This window comes from Plasmodium malariae, assembly GCF_900090045.1.
Source record: "Plasmodium malariae genome assembly, chromosome: 1".
Classification (NCBI taxonomy): Eukaryota; Apicomplexa; class Aconoidasida; order Haemosporida; family Plasmodiidae; genus Plasmodium; species Plasmodium malariae.
The window spans coordinates 329,285-345,944 of record NC_041775.1 but is presented as its reverse complement, the minus strand read 5'-3'; the positions used below and the strand labels follow the sequence as shown (position 1 = coordinate 345,944).

Here is a 16,660-nt window from a genome sequence, read left to right as displayed (position 1 = left end):
AAACCGAATTAAGGTGTGCACGAAATTATACTTTTTAATTATGAAGAGTAAGAACAATTATGTATTTGTACAAACATACATTAAAATATTTGCAAAGCTATTAAGATGTTCGTGATTTTAATTAAATAAATATATTTTCTATGTTTTTTTTTTTTTTTTTTTTTTTTTTTTTTTTGTGTAAATATATAAAACATTCTAATGAACATTCTATTTAGTTAACTAAAAATATGGAAAAAAATATAAAAAACAAGCAGTTTGATTAATGTAACATTGTTAATTTTCCAAATATATTTCTTAAAAAAAAAAAAAACAGTATTACTTATAAGCATTACTGTTAAATGAAAACAAATTTTTAATGAAGTTGGTCATAACATGTGTGTAACGCTGAATGAATTAAAGAGTGCAAGGTTATACGCACTTTTTAGTATAATATATGTATATATGTATACAGGTATATGTGTGTAAATTATGCATATATGTGTATATTATGTATGCGTACGTATATGTGTCCCGTATGTGCCTGTTAATATGCACAGTATTCATTTGCTAGCGCAGCTATGAAACTCAGCTATTTTATATGCTGTTCATAATTACTTGTGAAATGCATAATACAATTGTTCAAATTGAATGTGAAACAATTTGGTAAATTCGAAAAAGGTAATTTTGTCTTTTTGTATTTGCGTTTTGTTATTCGTACATTCCTTTTAATTTTTTTTTTTTTTTTGCATATAAAAGGTCTGTGTAAATGAAATTTGTCCTTATATATATATATATATATATACATATGATGCAAACATTTTGTACGATGTTCGAGTTTTTAAAATTCTCTATTACAAAAGATATACTATTAATATTTCATAAAAATTAACTGCGGAATTTATATATTTTTCATTTGCTGTATTATTGTGTGTATATTCATATATTCAATGCGGTTGCTCTCTCTAAGAGTTTCCTTTGTGAATATAGTAGTTGTGATTCGGGGACTGTCCTGTTTTTTTGTTTTAATGTAACTATCTGTATCCTTAACAACTGTAGACTTCTTAATATACCAGGTTTTTAATATTTCTTACGTAGCTATATATATATATACGTGTATGTGTGCGTTAAAATGTTTTTTCTAAACTAGGCAAGAAAAAATGGTTTAACATTTTTGCTGTGTACATGAGAGGATTATTTTACAATGTTTTTCAAAAATATTAAATAGTCATAGCTCGGTATAAGGAAAACAAAATTGGCATACCTCTCCACATAAACCTTAAAAAAATATTATATAAGAATTATTCTAAAAAAGGGTAGTTAAAACGTTGTTACTAATAACGAAACGTTAACTTAGTTGCAGTTGCTTTCGTAACACCATGCGCACATAAATGTATACGTTACATGTAGATAAATAACATATGCTTTATACTTCGCGTGCATTTCTGTTATATTTAAGGGTGATATATATATAAATATGTATATATAAGATATCATAATAAAAATAACAGTATTATTGAGGAATTAATTTATATTTGAATAAAAAAGCTCAATGAAGGAACTGTATAACTTGTTTTATAATCTAATATTAAATAAAAAAAAAAAAAAAAAAAAGCGGATGTCCCAAAAAAATAGGAAAATTTTTTATAAAAATATGGAATGTTTTGTTATGTATGAAAGAAAATTAAGTATTGATCAAAAACGTTCGCACACTAAGTGTTGCTTTATTTTGTGAGAATTTAATTCGCTTTTTATTGTAAGATGTATACGCATATAAATACCTAAAATATATTTGTTATATGTACATATATATATTTATTCGTATGGGACCCTTGTAAATTTCTTCATGTATATTTCTTATATTATTGAATTATTTTAGAATTATTTTTTCTCTTTTATAACAAAAATTGTTGTCCTTATAGCTAAAGGGGTTTAAAAGTTTTACTTAGGTCAAGCTTAATATATATGTACATAAAACATTCAAATATATGAGCGAATATATTATACGGATACATTTATACCATACATACACGCATATTTACACGGATTATTTTATGCATTTTTATTGCAAATGTATGAATTTATTTATTGTATATTATATATGTTTTTTTTTTTTTTTTCCATACTAATTTTTTTAAACTTCATACGAAGTGCCCGTTAAAGTTTTTGTACACCACAAAACATGCCAAAAAATAATAATCAGAAAAAAAAAAAAAAAAAAAAAAGCACTGTGAAGTTGATATTTATTTTGTATATATAATTTTTTTTTCTGCGTGAAAGAAAAGTAATAATAATAATTGTTTAATTTTACTACTTGAAAAAAAAAAAAAAGATGACATAATAAATATAATATTAACTCTTTTCTTTTATGAAGCTATTATTTTTTATAATAAAAGAAATACGTACAGCAGCAACAGTTATACTTTCATTTTATTTTATATTTTAAAATATTTTACTGTATTATATAATTTCTGCTGCTTTTTTTTTTTTTTTTTTTTTATTTACAGAATTTATTTTACTTTTCCTATTTTACTAAATTCTATTTTATTTTTTTTTCATTTTTGGAATGAATGAAACATACTTATTTTAGCTCTTTTAAAAACAATCCCATACGTACATATATTATATATATATATAATATACACGTATTTATGTATGTATATATGCATACATATACACATGTCCCCAGCAAATATACATAAATATAAATACATTCGCCATATACGAATTTACTTTTATATTTGCACATATTATATATAATGCATTTTCAGATTATATTTGATTACTTTTTTTAAAATAAAAAAGATATTAAGAATATATATATATATGTATATAATTTATTAGCGCTATATCAAGGCATAGGCATATACAGTATATTATATATATACATGTATATATTTTTTTTTTTTCATTATTTTATAATTATTCATTTTATACGAATTACGTATAGTATTATATATACCTTTTTAATTCTTTTTCTACATTAGATATAAGTATGCAATATTGTGATTTAATTAATTATAATGAAAAAATACTTGGTTTTTGAAAATTCTCAGTATTCGTATATCATAAATAGTATAAAAAATGGGGATGAGTCGGAAAAGGTAAAATTTGTATTTTGTTTTGATAAATTGGTGTTTATTTTTGTAAAATCGTGTTGACATTTTGTGTATATACATTTATGTTCGTATGTACTTTCTTTTATGTAATGATCTTCACACCTTTTGCAAAATTTCTTCGCAATTTTTTGCGTTACATCATATTTCTGGGTGTATATATGAATATGCATACTAACACACATACTAAGATACACACTTGTGTATTTGTGCATATACAGTATATCTGTATGTATATCAGAATGTGGGCATATGTACAATGTTATATTATGCAGCTAGTTTCTTGTATCATTAAATAGGACATTGTAACGTTTTATTGATGCCTAGTCTTTTTAGCCCCCCTGTGTTTGCATTTTTAATAATTTCTCCTACTAGATTCATCCATTTTGTTATTCTGTTTATATCTTATATGTTATGTTACATATGTTATTATATGCGTGTATGCGTATGTATACATTATGAATGTATATTCTTTGTGTTATTTTTACAGTTAGCTGCGTTGAACGATTTTTATGAACAACTGAATTTATCAGCAGACGGTGGATTAAGCAATTCGCACCTGGAAGAATATATAAATGTGCTGATTCATGTAATTAATAATCCACACATAAGTTATAATAGTGTATATGAAAGGAATGATAATAATAACAATAGTAGTAGTAACAAGAATACGTCAAAAAGTTGGGGTAATGAGAAAAAATTAAATTCAGATAAAATAAATGACTTAGTTGGTAGTGGTTTAAATAGTTTTTTCAAGATAATACAAGAGCATATTGGAGTTTATACGTCAGATTATGAGGATATTGATAGTGAATTAGACTATAGTGAGAGTAAGGAGGAAAAGAAGAAGAAGAAAAAAAAAAAAAATATAGATAAGAGCAGTAATAGCAATAATGATAAAGATAAGAAAAAGTCAGTCGAAATTTTGGATGTGAAGAATGAGGACGAAGAAGTAGTCAAAGTAGAACAGGAAGATAAGGAGGAAAAGGACGAAAAGGTAGAAAAGAAAGAACTGAAGGAGCTGAAAGATATTAAAGAAGCTAAAGAAACTAAAGAAGCGAAAGAAACTAAAGAAGCGAAAGAGCTGAGTGAGATGAAGGAACCGAAAGAACTGTATAGTGTTAGTAAAAAGGAAATTGTAATAAATTCTGAGGATGATGAAAGCAGCGATTATTTTTCCTACTCAGAAAACTCAAGTAACTCATCGAGTATTACAAGCGAATGTAGTATAGAATCAGAAAATGAAAAAATATTTCTTAACGATGCATGTGCCATAGATGTAAAATATATTAACATTATATATACGGCGACATGTTGTATATATACCATTTTAGATATATACCCCAACTCAATAAAATATGTAATTAATAATAAAGACGGTGTGAATATATTAAATAAAAAACTAAATGATATAGAATATATAGATGTTGCTGAAGTAATCTTAAAAATATTTGAAAAATTAGTAGAAAAGGATCCTATGCTTATATTAAAAAAAAAAAGTATTAAGTATATGTTAATGCATATAGATTTTTACAATGTTAATATTCAAAAAAAAATATTTTTTTGCATCATTCAGATGATTAATAATATAAAGAAATATAAACATATTACAAAGTATATTACACCATATTGTAACATATTTGTTAATTTTTTTCATTTTCATTATATACATATATTAAATATTATATGTACCTTGTGGAGATCCTTACTTGATAAAATGATTTCCTTACGACTGGAAGATGAAAATAATTTACGAAGAAAAGAACAGCGTGAAACATCTGAATCAAATGTTGATGCAAGATGTATATTCAAAAAGAATCACAAAGAAACATCCTATTTAAGCAAGTTAATGGAAAAGGGGAAAAAGAAGAAAAAAAAAAATGATAATAATGGTAATAGTAATCTTAGCACTTATGAGGAGAAGGAAAGAGTGGACATGCTGTCCTCCTTTTATGTATTAAAGGATGAAAAAGAAAAGAACGTAGAAGTAGATCAAGGTGAGGATGAGGAGATTATAGAAATAACAGATGAAGAGCATGGTTGCGATTTTATGAATAAGGAGAATGTGTCATACACTAATATTAAGGATCGTAGTAAAAACGCTAACAAGGAATCAAAGAAAAAAAGGGATACATCGAGTAATAAGAAGATTAAGAAGAAGCCAAAAAGGGGCACCAAAAAAGAAGAGGTGAAAGGAGAGGAAGAGGAGAAGGAGAAAGAGGAAGAAGCAGAACTTGAAGAACAAGAAGAAGCACAAGAATTAGAACAGAAAGAAAAACAGGAAGAAGAACAAGGAGAAAAACAAGAAGAATTAGAAGAAGAATTGGATGAAGAACAAGAAGAAGAACAAAACAGAACGAAAAAGAAAAAAAAAGGAAATAATGATAAAGAAAAAATGGTTGTAACTAAAGACGTGAACACGTCTGATAGTTGTAATTACGAAAAGACGAACAGAAGCAACAGAAAGGAGAACAGCAACTTAAAAGAAAATAAGAGCAATAATAGTGTTATCAAAAAAGGTAGTAAAAAGGGAGTGAAAAAAGAAGAAGACGTATATATTTTAGATGACGAATACTCTGGTTGTGGCACACGTAAAAATATCAATTCGAATAAAAATATTAGTTTTCTTAGCTCCTTTTTGAAAAATATTATGGATGATAGTAAGGTGAAAGAGAATATATCTTCCTCAATCGGTGAAGATTCACTTTGTAAAGAAAAAAATAAAAAAGTTAATACAAAACATGGGAACGTAAATAATATTATTAATAGTAATAATAATAATAATAATAATAGTAATAGTAATAGTAATAGTAATAATGATACCAATTCGGCAAAATTTAGGAACAGCTTAAGAGATGCAAATAAGGATGAAGGAGCGCTTAAAGATGAAATGAAAATAAATAATAATGCGAACCATTCGAATAAGTTGTTACAAAATATGATTCATTTAAACAGTAATGAAAGCACGTATTTAAAGTTAAGTGCAGAAATAGAAAGTATTTACAATATCAACATTCGAAACAATATAATAAAGCTATTAATTGAATGTCAAATAGAGGATAATTTATATGCTTTTATGGAAACGTTTTATATAATATCCATATTAGTGCATTACAGTAATAATATACTAGAAAATTTTTGTAATAGTGACTTTTTAAATAAGTTCAATGAATTTCTGCAAAATAAAAAATTTCAAAATAATAATTTTTTAATAATTTATATTTTGTTTACCTTATATTCTTTTCTTCCTATGTGTACCTTTGATGGTTTACTAATTTACGAATTTGAAAAGAAAAAAAACATAAATGATAAAATGTTTTTTGAAAATATAGAAAATGAGAGGAGTGAAAATGATAGTGTAAATAAAGAAGAACAGGAGGAAAAATCTACCTATTTTGATAAGGAAAAAAAAGGTGGTGAAAATTTTTTTAATTACGACATGTGTAGATATATATTGTATAAATTTCCTGTAGATGTTAAGAAACATAAGTTAATATTTTATAAAAATAATTTTCACTATTTACTAACTTTGATTAGAATAATTATACCAAATATATATTCAATCTATGAAGAAACGTTATATTACGATATTAAGTATTTGTGCATAGTTATTGCTTTATCAGTCTTTATATCAATGTATAAAATTTCGTTTACATATTACAATAATGCACAATTTGTAGAGTGCTTAGAATATATCTTTTCTTTTTATAAAGAAATATATTCTTTTATTAGAAGTATTATTTTAAATAATTTATCCGAATCCTCAGTTATTAGTGGAATTGTTATATGTAGAATAGTTGAGCATTTTATATTTTTAATTTCGAACAATCCAGCTTACTCATTATTGAGAGAAACAATGAATAGGGGAACAAGCGACGTGAACAAAAATATTATGGACAATGTTAGTATCTTACATGGCAGTTATAAACCGAAAACTATTAATCGTAGCACATGTAACAAAGTGGATGATATTTCGAACAATACATACATGCTAAACAGTAGCAGAAGTTGTTTCTACTTAGCTGTTTTAAAAAATATTATAAATAAAATTTTACTAAAGAAAAAGGAGGAAATAGATATGCTGGGAAAAAGTAATTTCATTTGCAGTAATAAAAATATATATAACATTATTTTTTCATATTTTTATGACTTGTATTATAACGGCTCAGATGGTGGTCCAAACAACAACAGTAGTAATTGTGGCAGTAATATTATAAGTGAGAGGAACTTGCTATTTTTTAATAGAGATAGAGAATTGAAAAATGTTGCATTAGAATTTATGACTATATTTTTAAATTATGAAAATATGAAAAGATGTAAAAATGATAACGTTTCACCGCTGGTTATAAGTGAACTAATTGTAGATGAGGTTACGTGCTATAACCAAATGGTTTTGTGTTATTTCTATTTAATTAATTTGTTTTATAATTTATCAAAAATGAATGAAGATGCATCTATATACTTCTATCAATATAACATTGCAAAGCGTTTATATTTTTTTTTATTTCAAAAATTGTTTTACTGTGATGAGCTGAAAAATGTAGAGAAGGAAAACAAACGAGGGAAATTGTTAGTGCAGGATGATGTACTGTTTAGAGAAAAGAACAAAAAGAATGTTTTGAATTTATTAAAAAGTATTGATAGAAATATTAGATTATATATATTTTTATTTGCATTATTGTTTGTTAATAATAAGAAAAAGGAAGAAGTAGTGCATGGTTTATTTTTAAATAGTGTAAAAATGCTGTATTCTATGGTTTATGATTTAGTACAAAGGAATATAGAAGATATTGATGAAAATAAATATAACACAATGAAATTACTAGTAACAAATATTTTTGATTCATATCATTATTATCTGATTATGAATAATCTTTCCTTTACGAGTTGTTCAATACTTATAAATCTAACAAAGGAATGTTTAAACATGTATGATAATTTGCCCATATACTTTTTTAGAGAAAATGCTTATAAGAAGGAATGTGAGGAAGGAGGAGTAGCAGCAAAAGCAGGAGTATTGAGAGAAGGAGAAGGACAAGAAGAGGATTTGGAGAAGAAGCAAAGTAAAAAAGGGGGTAGTGTAATATCATGGAAAGGAAATTACGATGATTTCCCATCCCTAAAAATTGATAACAGTAACTTCACCAATTTAAATTCAAGAAATAGAAGGAGTAATAATGAAACTCTAGTGAAAAGCACAAAACAGAAAAAGAAAAAATGTAAGGATGATCCAAGTAATAATAAAGATTGTTTTATAGAAAATATTGTAGAGAATAAGGTAGATTCATGTGTGCATAATGAAGAAACTGAACTTTTAAAAAATAGAACTTTGAAAAAGGGAAATGAAATAGAAAAACAGAAGGGAAGAAACAAAAATGAACTAAGGAAAGTAAAAGGTGCCGATTTGGATATGAATCATGAGAAAATACAAATAATAAAGAACATACAGAAGGAGATGAAAATGAAGAAGGAGGATAAGGAACAAGAGCGGGAGAAAGAAAAGGATAAGGAGAAGAAGAAGGGCGAACCCAAAGGAACACCTGTTTTAGATTTCATAAAAGAATTAGATAAAGAAGTAGAAATAATAAGAGAAAAGGTAAAAGACAAAGATGTTGACATAGTAACAGATAACTCTATGTTTAACGCACAAATGAGTAGAGAAAAAATAAAAGGAAATAAATTTACTGATAACAAAAAAGAATATAATTTATATGATTATTTTAGTACAAATAATTATAAATATTTGGACTATATACCGAAGGATTCTTTTTACGAATACATATTTAACGATAATAATAATAACCTAACAGTTGATAGGAAAAAAAATAAAAGCATGTATAATAACTATAACTGTCATTTTCCTATGCATTTAAGAAGAAACGGATTATATATTGATAATATTTCTATCTTTAATTCGTTGAACAAAGGAATACCTATTTCTATGCATTTAGAAAAATTGAAAACTGATATGAATGAAGAGGGAGAAGAAAGAGTTAAGGCACAAAGTAGAAGAGAAGGAAATTTTTTAAAAAATGACAGAACTAGCAATTACGTGGAGGAATTCTCCATGAGTTCTAAAACGAACAATGCAGGTTATAAAAAATCGTTAACCGATAATGTTTCAAGTGGAGGTAGGAATATTAGTATTAGCGGAGGAAGTAATGTTAACATTAACATTAATAGCAGCAGTAATAGATTGCAGAGAAGTCAGAAAAATCTTCAATTGGATCGAAATTTATATACCAAGGATATCACACATCGTTTGCTGTACTATGGAAGAAATGCGTTAGAGAAAACAAAAAATATGCAGGGATCATTTAACATATTCGAATCTTTTAATAAGATAGAAAACTATATAAGGAAAAATATTAATAAGAGTAATAAGAACTTTTACCCAAAGTACTACTCAAAAGAGGATGATTTAGTTATCATATCAATTAATGGTGTTGATGTACATAAGGATTCATGCCTCTCTGAGTACTTAATAAAATTAAGTGATTTGTATTACATGAACAGAAATTCTGCTTGTATTAATGAAGAAAATATTTTTTATAATATAGAGAATTTTTATGTTTATAATGATGTTATAGAAAGTTTACCAACAAATTATTACAACGTTAGAAATAAAATAAAATATTTATGGAACAATAATTCTAGTAGTATTAATAGTACTGGTGGAAGCATAGGTAATAGTGCAAATTCTCATAGAATAAATTACAAAATTATTAAGAAAAGAAAAAACAATGAACGATATGAAGAGTTGTTAAATGATGAACTAATTAGTAGTAAAAGTAGCTTGATTGGCACTTCAAAAAAAAAAAGGACTAGTAGTAGTAATAACAATACTGTTGTTGATTTTTATACTGAGGAGAAGAGGAAATTATATGAAAGTCAAGATAAGGAAGATGATATATGTTCCTATGTTGATTCGGTTACTTATAAAAAAATAAAGACAAGCATAGATACACCGTTGTGTTGTAAAATTATTAACGAGAAATATAATTATTACAACATATCTTTCGATTTAGTAAAGCATTTGTATAATTCTAATGAGCTATCTGATATAAATAGGAACTCGGACGAAGTAGAAGAAAGAAACAAAAAAAGGAATTTTTTTGATATGTTGAAAAATGGAATTAAGAGCAATTTTCAGAAAGGAGAAAACAATTATAACGAAATGGAGGAAAGAGTTTGTAGCAGCACTGTACTATACTCAAGTAAAGATAATCATTATGATCATTATAATCATTATGGTGAAGAGGATAATGGAGATGATGATGTTATTATGTGGTGTGACAAGAAATATAATTCCGAGGAGGGAGATGAGAATTCATCTTATTTAATAGATTATATAAAAGATAAATATAAAAACAAAGAAATGAATTTCTTCCTTTCTGAAAGAAAACATGTAGAAAGTGATTCTATGTATTTATCAACCTATTTAAAAATGGAAATGATGAAAGTAACAGAACTTATTTTCCTTGAAGATCATTATATTAACAAGGATGTTATGCTCAGTACCCATTTGCATAACGCAAGTTTTCTAATGAACAAGGAATTTGGAGGTAGAAACAAATATAGTTGTAGAAGTGATATGGAAAATATTGAGAGGCATCGAAATAGGGAAAAAATGCTATTTAAAAAGTATAAGAATAGTAGTAGTTATTCCGAGGTAGGGGCGAATGATGCAGATAGAACTGTGGATAGTACTTCGGAAGAACTGGGCGATTCGTCGAAATGGCATAGTAGCAGTATTTACCATAATGAGAAAGAATTTTATTTGCTATATAATTACATGCCAATGTATAGTGAAATGATTAGAACAAATCATATAAAAAACGATGTAGAAAATGATACGTCAGGAGAAGCAGCATTGGACGAATTTTTCCAAAATCAAGAATCAATAAAACAGAAAGTAGATTCTCGTAGTAGAAACATGCATTACTATATGGGGAAGAGAAATAATGATGATAAAGATATTTTTATAGAGAATATGTACAATTTTTTATTTTATAAATTTTTATTTCTACTGTGTAAACATTTCAAAATGTGTAACATTCCGTCGCTCCTTAGTTTTTACATGAATAACAAACACGAAGAAATGATAATGTGTAGAGAAAGTAATGAGTCAAGCAATATGCTTAATGAAGAAACTATGAACGAAATAAACAATATGAAATATTTATTTTTTGAGAACATCAATGAGAGTGAAGAAAGCATGCCTTCAGTTGGAATAGAAGACATAAAAAAGAAGCACTTCGTTCTGAACAGTTTAAATAACAAGGTAATGTACTATTTAAACAATCCTTTATTTATATTTAGTGAAAAGTTACCATCATGGGTGTATAAAGTGTTTTATCTGTTCAATTTTGTTATCGATATTGATATTAGATTGCTCTTTTTTGAAATAATATATTTTGGGAATTATAGAGGTTTATATAATTATAAACAGAAAATAAAAGAATTAGTAGAAAAGTTTAATGAAAAAGTAAATTTTGGTAATAGAATTTTAACAGAAGAACATTTATTATCTGTATGTGCAAATTATACATATAATTGTGATAAAAAAAAGTTATTTAATTTTTTGTCTGATAATACAACTTTAGCTTTACCGAGAACAAAAATTAAGTTACATCGAAATAAAATGATTGACTCATCTTTTCGCATCTTTAACCATTTACATTTTATTAATTCGAATTATATTACTCCGTCTTATTTAGATATCGAATTTTTTAATGAGGAGGGAACAGGTCTTGGTCCATCTTTAGAATTTTATAATGAAGTAATAGAGGAATTAAAAAAAGAAAAGCTTAAATTATTTAAAATTGAAGATAATTATTTATTTCCCCTCTCCTACAAAATTGATTTGAATAATTTCGATTTCAATTTATTAAAGAAACCCAAAAATTCGGAATTAATGGGTTTGAATAATAATAATAGCAATAATAAATCGTATAATTCGTTAATTTCGCACAATTTGCACAATTCGCACAATTCGTATAATTCATATAATTCCAGTTCATATCAATCCTCATCAGTAAACAAGAGAGTGAATGTGATTAGTGAAGGGACAAATGCAAGCAGTTACAATTCTGTTAATAATTTAATTAATCATTTCCTTTATTCTATGAATTCAAATATATTTCAAAAGGACAGTAAAAGTTTTAATAAGAATTTGAGCAAGTACGATGATATGTCTGAAGTTGAATTCTTAGATACTAAAATCGGAAGTAAAAAGAGTAAGAAGCATATTGAGAATGTTAGGAAAAACAGCAAAAAGGGCGATAATAACACAATCAATGTTGGAAGTAACAACAATGGGAATAACAGCAGTGGTGGTAAAAACAGTGGAGGTAAAAACAATGGAGGTAGCAATAGTAAGAAAAAAAGTACGATGAACGCAGATGCCAGTGAACATATCAACAGTAACAGTAACAGGAAAAAAAAGAAAAAAGGGAAGGATCAAGAAAAAGCTATAGAGAAGAAAAATAATAAAAAAGAGGAATTATCACCCAAGGTAGGAATAAAAAAGACAAAACAAAAAAAGAAAGATAATAACAATAGCAATGATGATTATTATAAAGATAATAGCTATGAGGATGATAATGATGATGACAGCTATGATGAACATTATATGGATGATAACGACGATACACATACACAGAAATCTTCGAATGTAGCTACTAATACGTTGTCATACAAAAAAAGCGGCACTTTTGACATAAAGGAAGAGAAGGTAAATTTGGGTGAAGAGGAATACGTAAATTCAGAAAAAAATAAAAAAAAAAGAATCAGAAGCTATGCAGGACAGGATGAAACATGCGCAGAAGAAAATAAAAAAAAGAGTACATCAACTGATAGAAAAAGTAGTACCAAGGAAAGAGCAACGAGAAAGGAGAGCAAGGAGGGGGAGATGAATGTAGAAGAAGAGGAAGAAGAAGAGGAAGAAGAAAACGAAGAAGAAAACGAAGAAGAAGAAAATGATGGTGGTGAATATGACGAGGAGAGTAATATAGATAGTGATGAAGATGATGATGACTATGAGGAGTGTGAAGAAGACGACGAGGATTACGAGGAAGGGGAAGACTTTGATGCAGATTATGCAGACGAAGGTGAAGAAGAAAATCAATTGGAATCGATGGAAGGAACAGAGAATGAACAAAAAAAGAAAAACACAGTGAAAAAAAAGAAAAATGAAAAAGTAGCAGGAGGTAATAATAATAAAAATACGTCATCAAAATTTAGCGAAATTAAAGATTTTTCAATACATAATTCTTCAAATAACGCATCAGTAGAAAAGTCTACTGAAGCCATTGTTGATACATCGAACAAGGCAAAAAATAAAAATAACACAATTGTGAAAGATGAGATAAATGGAAAACAATGTTGCAAATTATTAGATAAGAATACAAGTAGTACCAAAGGAAAAAATGTGGATGTAGTGAAGAAAACTAAAATCGAGAAATCGAAAAAAGACAAAGGTCAAAAAATAATAAAAAATGAAGGGGAAAAAATTACGCATAATAAAGGTGAGGAAATAGAGGAAGAAAATGAACTGAATGTTGATATAGCAGATGATTACGAGAAAAAAGAAACATATGATAAAGAAAATAAAGTTGTACAAATGAAACAATATAAATTATTTACAAAAGATTTTGAGGATCATTTTTTGAAGGAGGATAACAATATGCAGATAAAAAAAAAAAGTGAACAGCAAAAAAAAATGAATACTGTAAATAATCAGGTAAAGTTAACCCAAACAGTAACACAAAATATAATTAATTCTCTTTTTAATGAAATAGAAAATAAAACACCTGTACAAGAAATACGAGATAAGCCAGAAAATGAAAGTATTGAAAAAATTGAAAGTACAACGACTAACAAAAAAATGAACGAATGTGTTAATAAAAAAAAGGCCAATGAAAGTATAAGTAAAAAATTAAATGAAAAGAATAAAAAAAAAACAGGAAATAATATAGAACAGGATACGTTAGAAAATAGATTATTTAAATATTTCAAGTTGTTGGGTCAACTATGTGCCAAAATTTTAACAGATAACAGAAATGTCAACATTAATTTACATCCCTTATTTTGGTATCTCGCAATGAATAATTCCGAGTATGTGAACATGTCCAAATTACATCACTATCAAGCGGTAATGCAATGAACAGGAAAAAAGACAAAAATATATAACAATAAAATAAAGCAATATAAACAAATGCGTGTTAAGAGGATGTGTATTTGTAAAATATTGACGTGTACATACGTAAATATGCACATATATATATATATATATATATATATATAAATGCATGACAGATTAAAGCAATAGTATTTTAGCTTCTTAATTCGGAAGCATTGTTTGCCATATGTATTTTTATATTTATCTATATTTATTTTTTTGTGAGACCACGTAAGCATATATAGATCTGCACAGTTATGTTTGTATTTTATTTATTTTATTTTTTTTTGTTTTGTATGTATTCCTTTTGCAGGTTGACAAAGTAAATATGAACAGTATAAATAAGTTATTAGAGTATAGAAGAGAAAACAGAAATGTCGAGGATTTATACCTTGATTTTACCTTATTAGGTAATTAAATTTTTTTTTTTTTTTTGCATTTAAATGTTTTAGTTTTATGTTTGTAAGATAGATCAAGTGGGAGTTACATGAATATTTAAGCAAACAGGAATGCAGTCATGTGAAGATATGTACACACTTCTGTAGATACATTTATGTATGTCATTTTTTTACATGGAAAATTTTATTTCAATTTTTATTTTTTTTTCTCCACATAAATTGATAGGAAGCTATCCGCCTATTGAGCTGATTTCGAATGGGTCAAACACTCCAGTGAATAATGAAAATTTAGATTTGTTCATAAATAAAACTATTGAATATTCATTATATGAAGGAATAAAATTTCAGGTAAATAATTTATCACATGCATAAATTTAGCACACTTATGTGTACCTGTTGCATATGTTTATGATATATATATATATATATGTTTAAACAAACGAATGTATACGAAAAATTTACAAGATTCACCTTAACACGAATAAATAAATATACTAATATTAATGTATTTTTCATCGAAGATATGGGCTTTTAGGTTTGGTTTTAGTACTATTGCACCACTAATTTGTACCAATATTTTTGATGAAGACGAAATTTGCGAATTTTTATTTGGAAGTAATATTGAAAATGATGAACACTGGACACAGTTGCATTTATCAACTTACATAAAACCAGATCATGGGTAAAAATAAGAACAAAGATCTTCAAATTAAGGGCAAATATGCTCAAAAATTAGCGTATTTAATGTGTATAATTGTGTATACGTGCATTATGAATTTGTACACGTGTAAATTTGTTATGTATTGGTAAATTTGCATTATATACATTTATGCGTACGTATGTTAATATACATATATATGTATATGCTTATATTTGTACGTATTAATACATATTCACCCCATACGTAGGTACACGAACGATTCTGTAACATTTATTACCTTAATCGAAATATTATCCGAATTTAACAAAGAGGAGAGGAAATTATTTGTAAAATTTTGCACCGGAACGTCAGCTTTACCAAATAATGGATTTGCGGCGTTAAAGTAAATAATAAAACATACCCGTAAAATATTTATTTTATATTTTTAAACTAAAACGAATGAGCATTTTTTTTTTTTTTTTTTTTTTTTTTTGTATTAACGAAATATATTTTATTTTATTTAGTTAATAAATATTCCTTATTTTGATGTTTTATATTGTATATTATGTTAATAATTAAACTAAATGTAGGCCCTTAATGAAAGTTGTCAAAAAGGAAGATAATAACGATTTGCCGAGTGTTATGACTTGTACGAATTACTTGAAAATACCAGATTATAAAAATAAAGAAAAGTTGAGAAACAGATTACTGTATGCTATTAATGAAGGTAAAGGAATATATTACTTTTTTTACGGGTGCATTAAGTTTATATATATATAATATATACACATAAAATATCTTACTATCGTTACATACTTGTATGTACATACGTGTGTGTATTATACAAATGCTTGATGGTAGTAGTTTCAAGTAACGCTTATCTTCTCCAAATCGTTATTATTCATACTGCATACGTGTACATATATATATATATATATATGTATATACATATATGCGCATATATGGAAAATTACCCCATATTTAGCAATATATGTACTTATTTTTGCGTATTTTTTATTTTCTTAGGTCAAAAAAATTTTTCCCTGTCATAGTTGCATACAACCGGGACATTTTTTTTTAAAATATGCGTATTACATAAATCAATGTAACTTCAACATATTACCAAATAGCTTTTTTTTTTTTTATTCTTTTTCTGTTTAGTACTTTCTTTTTTTATGATGTTTTATGAATTGTTGTTTAATGGTAAAAAATGACTACTTTTTTGCAGTATTGTAAAATTTTAAGGGAATATTTAGCACATTTATTTTTGCGTGTACATATGAAAAAATCCTGTGTGTATTTTTTTTTTTTTATTATTATTGCGTGCATAATGATTGTGTAATATATA

General features: G+C 26.2%; 1 protein-coding gene across 1 annotated transcript; it reads left to right on the top strand.

The window, feature by feature from the left end:
* Window positions 1-2,999: 2,999 nt before the first annotated feature.
* On the top strand, window positions 3,000-16,364 carry PmUG01_01016100 (E3 ubiquitin-protein ligase, putative; the record flags this gene model as incomplete). The annotated part of the gene is made up of 8 exons (XM_029007733.1): window positions 3,000-3,080; window positions 3,583-14,247; window positions 14,588-14,684; window positions 14,899-15,020; window positions 15,194-15,354; window positions 15,581-15,715; window positions 15,903-16,039; window positions 16,339-16,364. 8 exons carry the CDS (start codon window positions 3,000-3,002, stop codon window positions 16,362-16,364), a joined length of 11,424 nt encoding a protein of 3,807 aa, XP_028859955.1.
* Window positions 16,365-16,660: the final 296 nt, after the last annotated feature.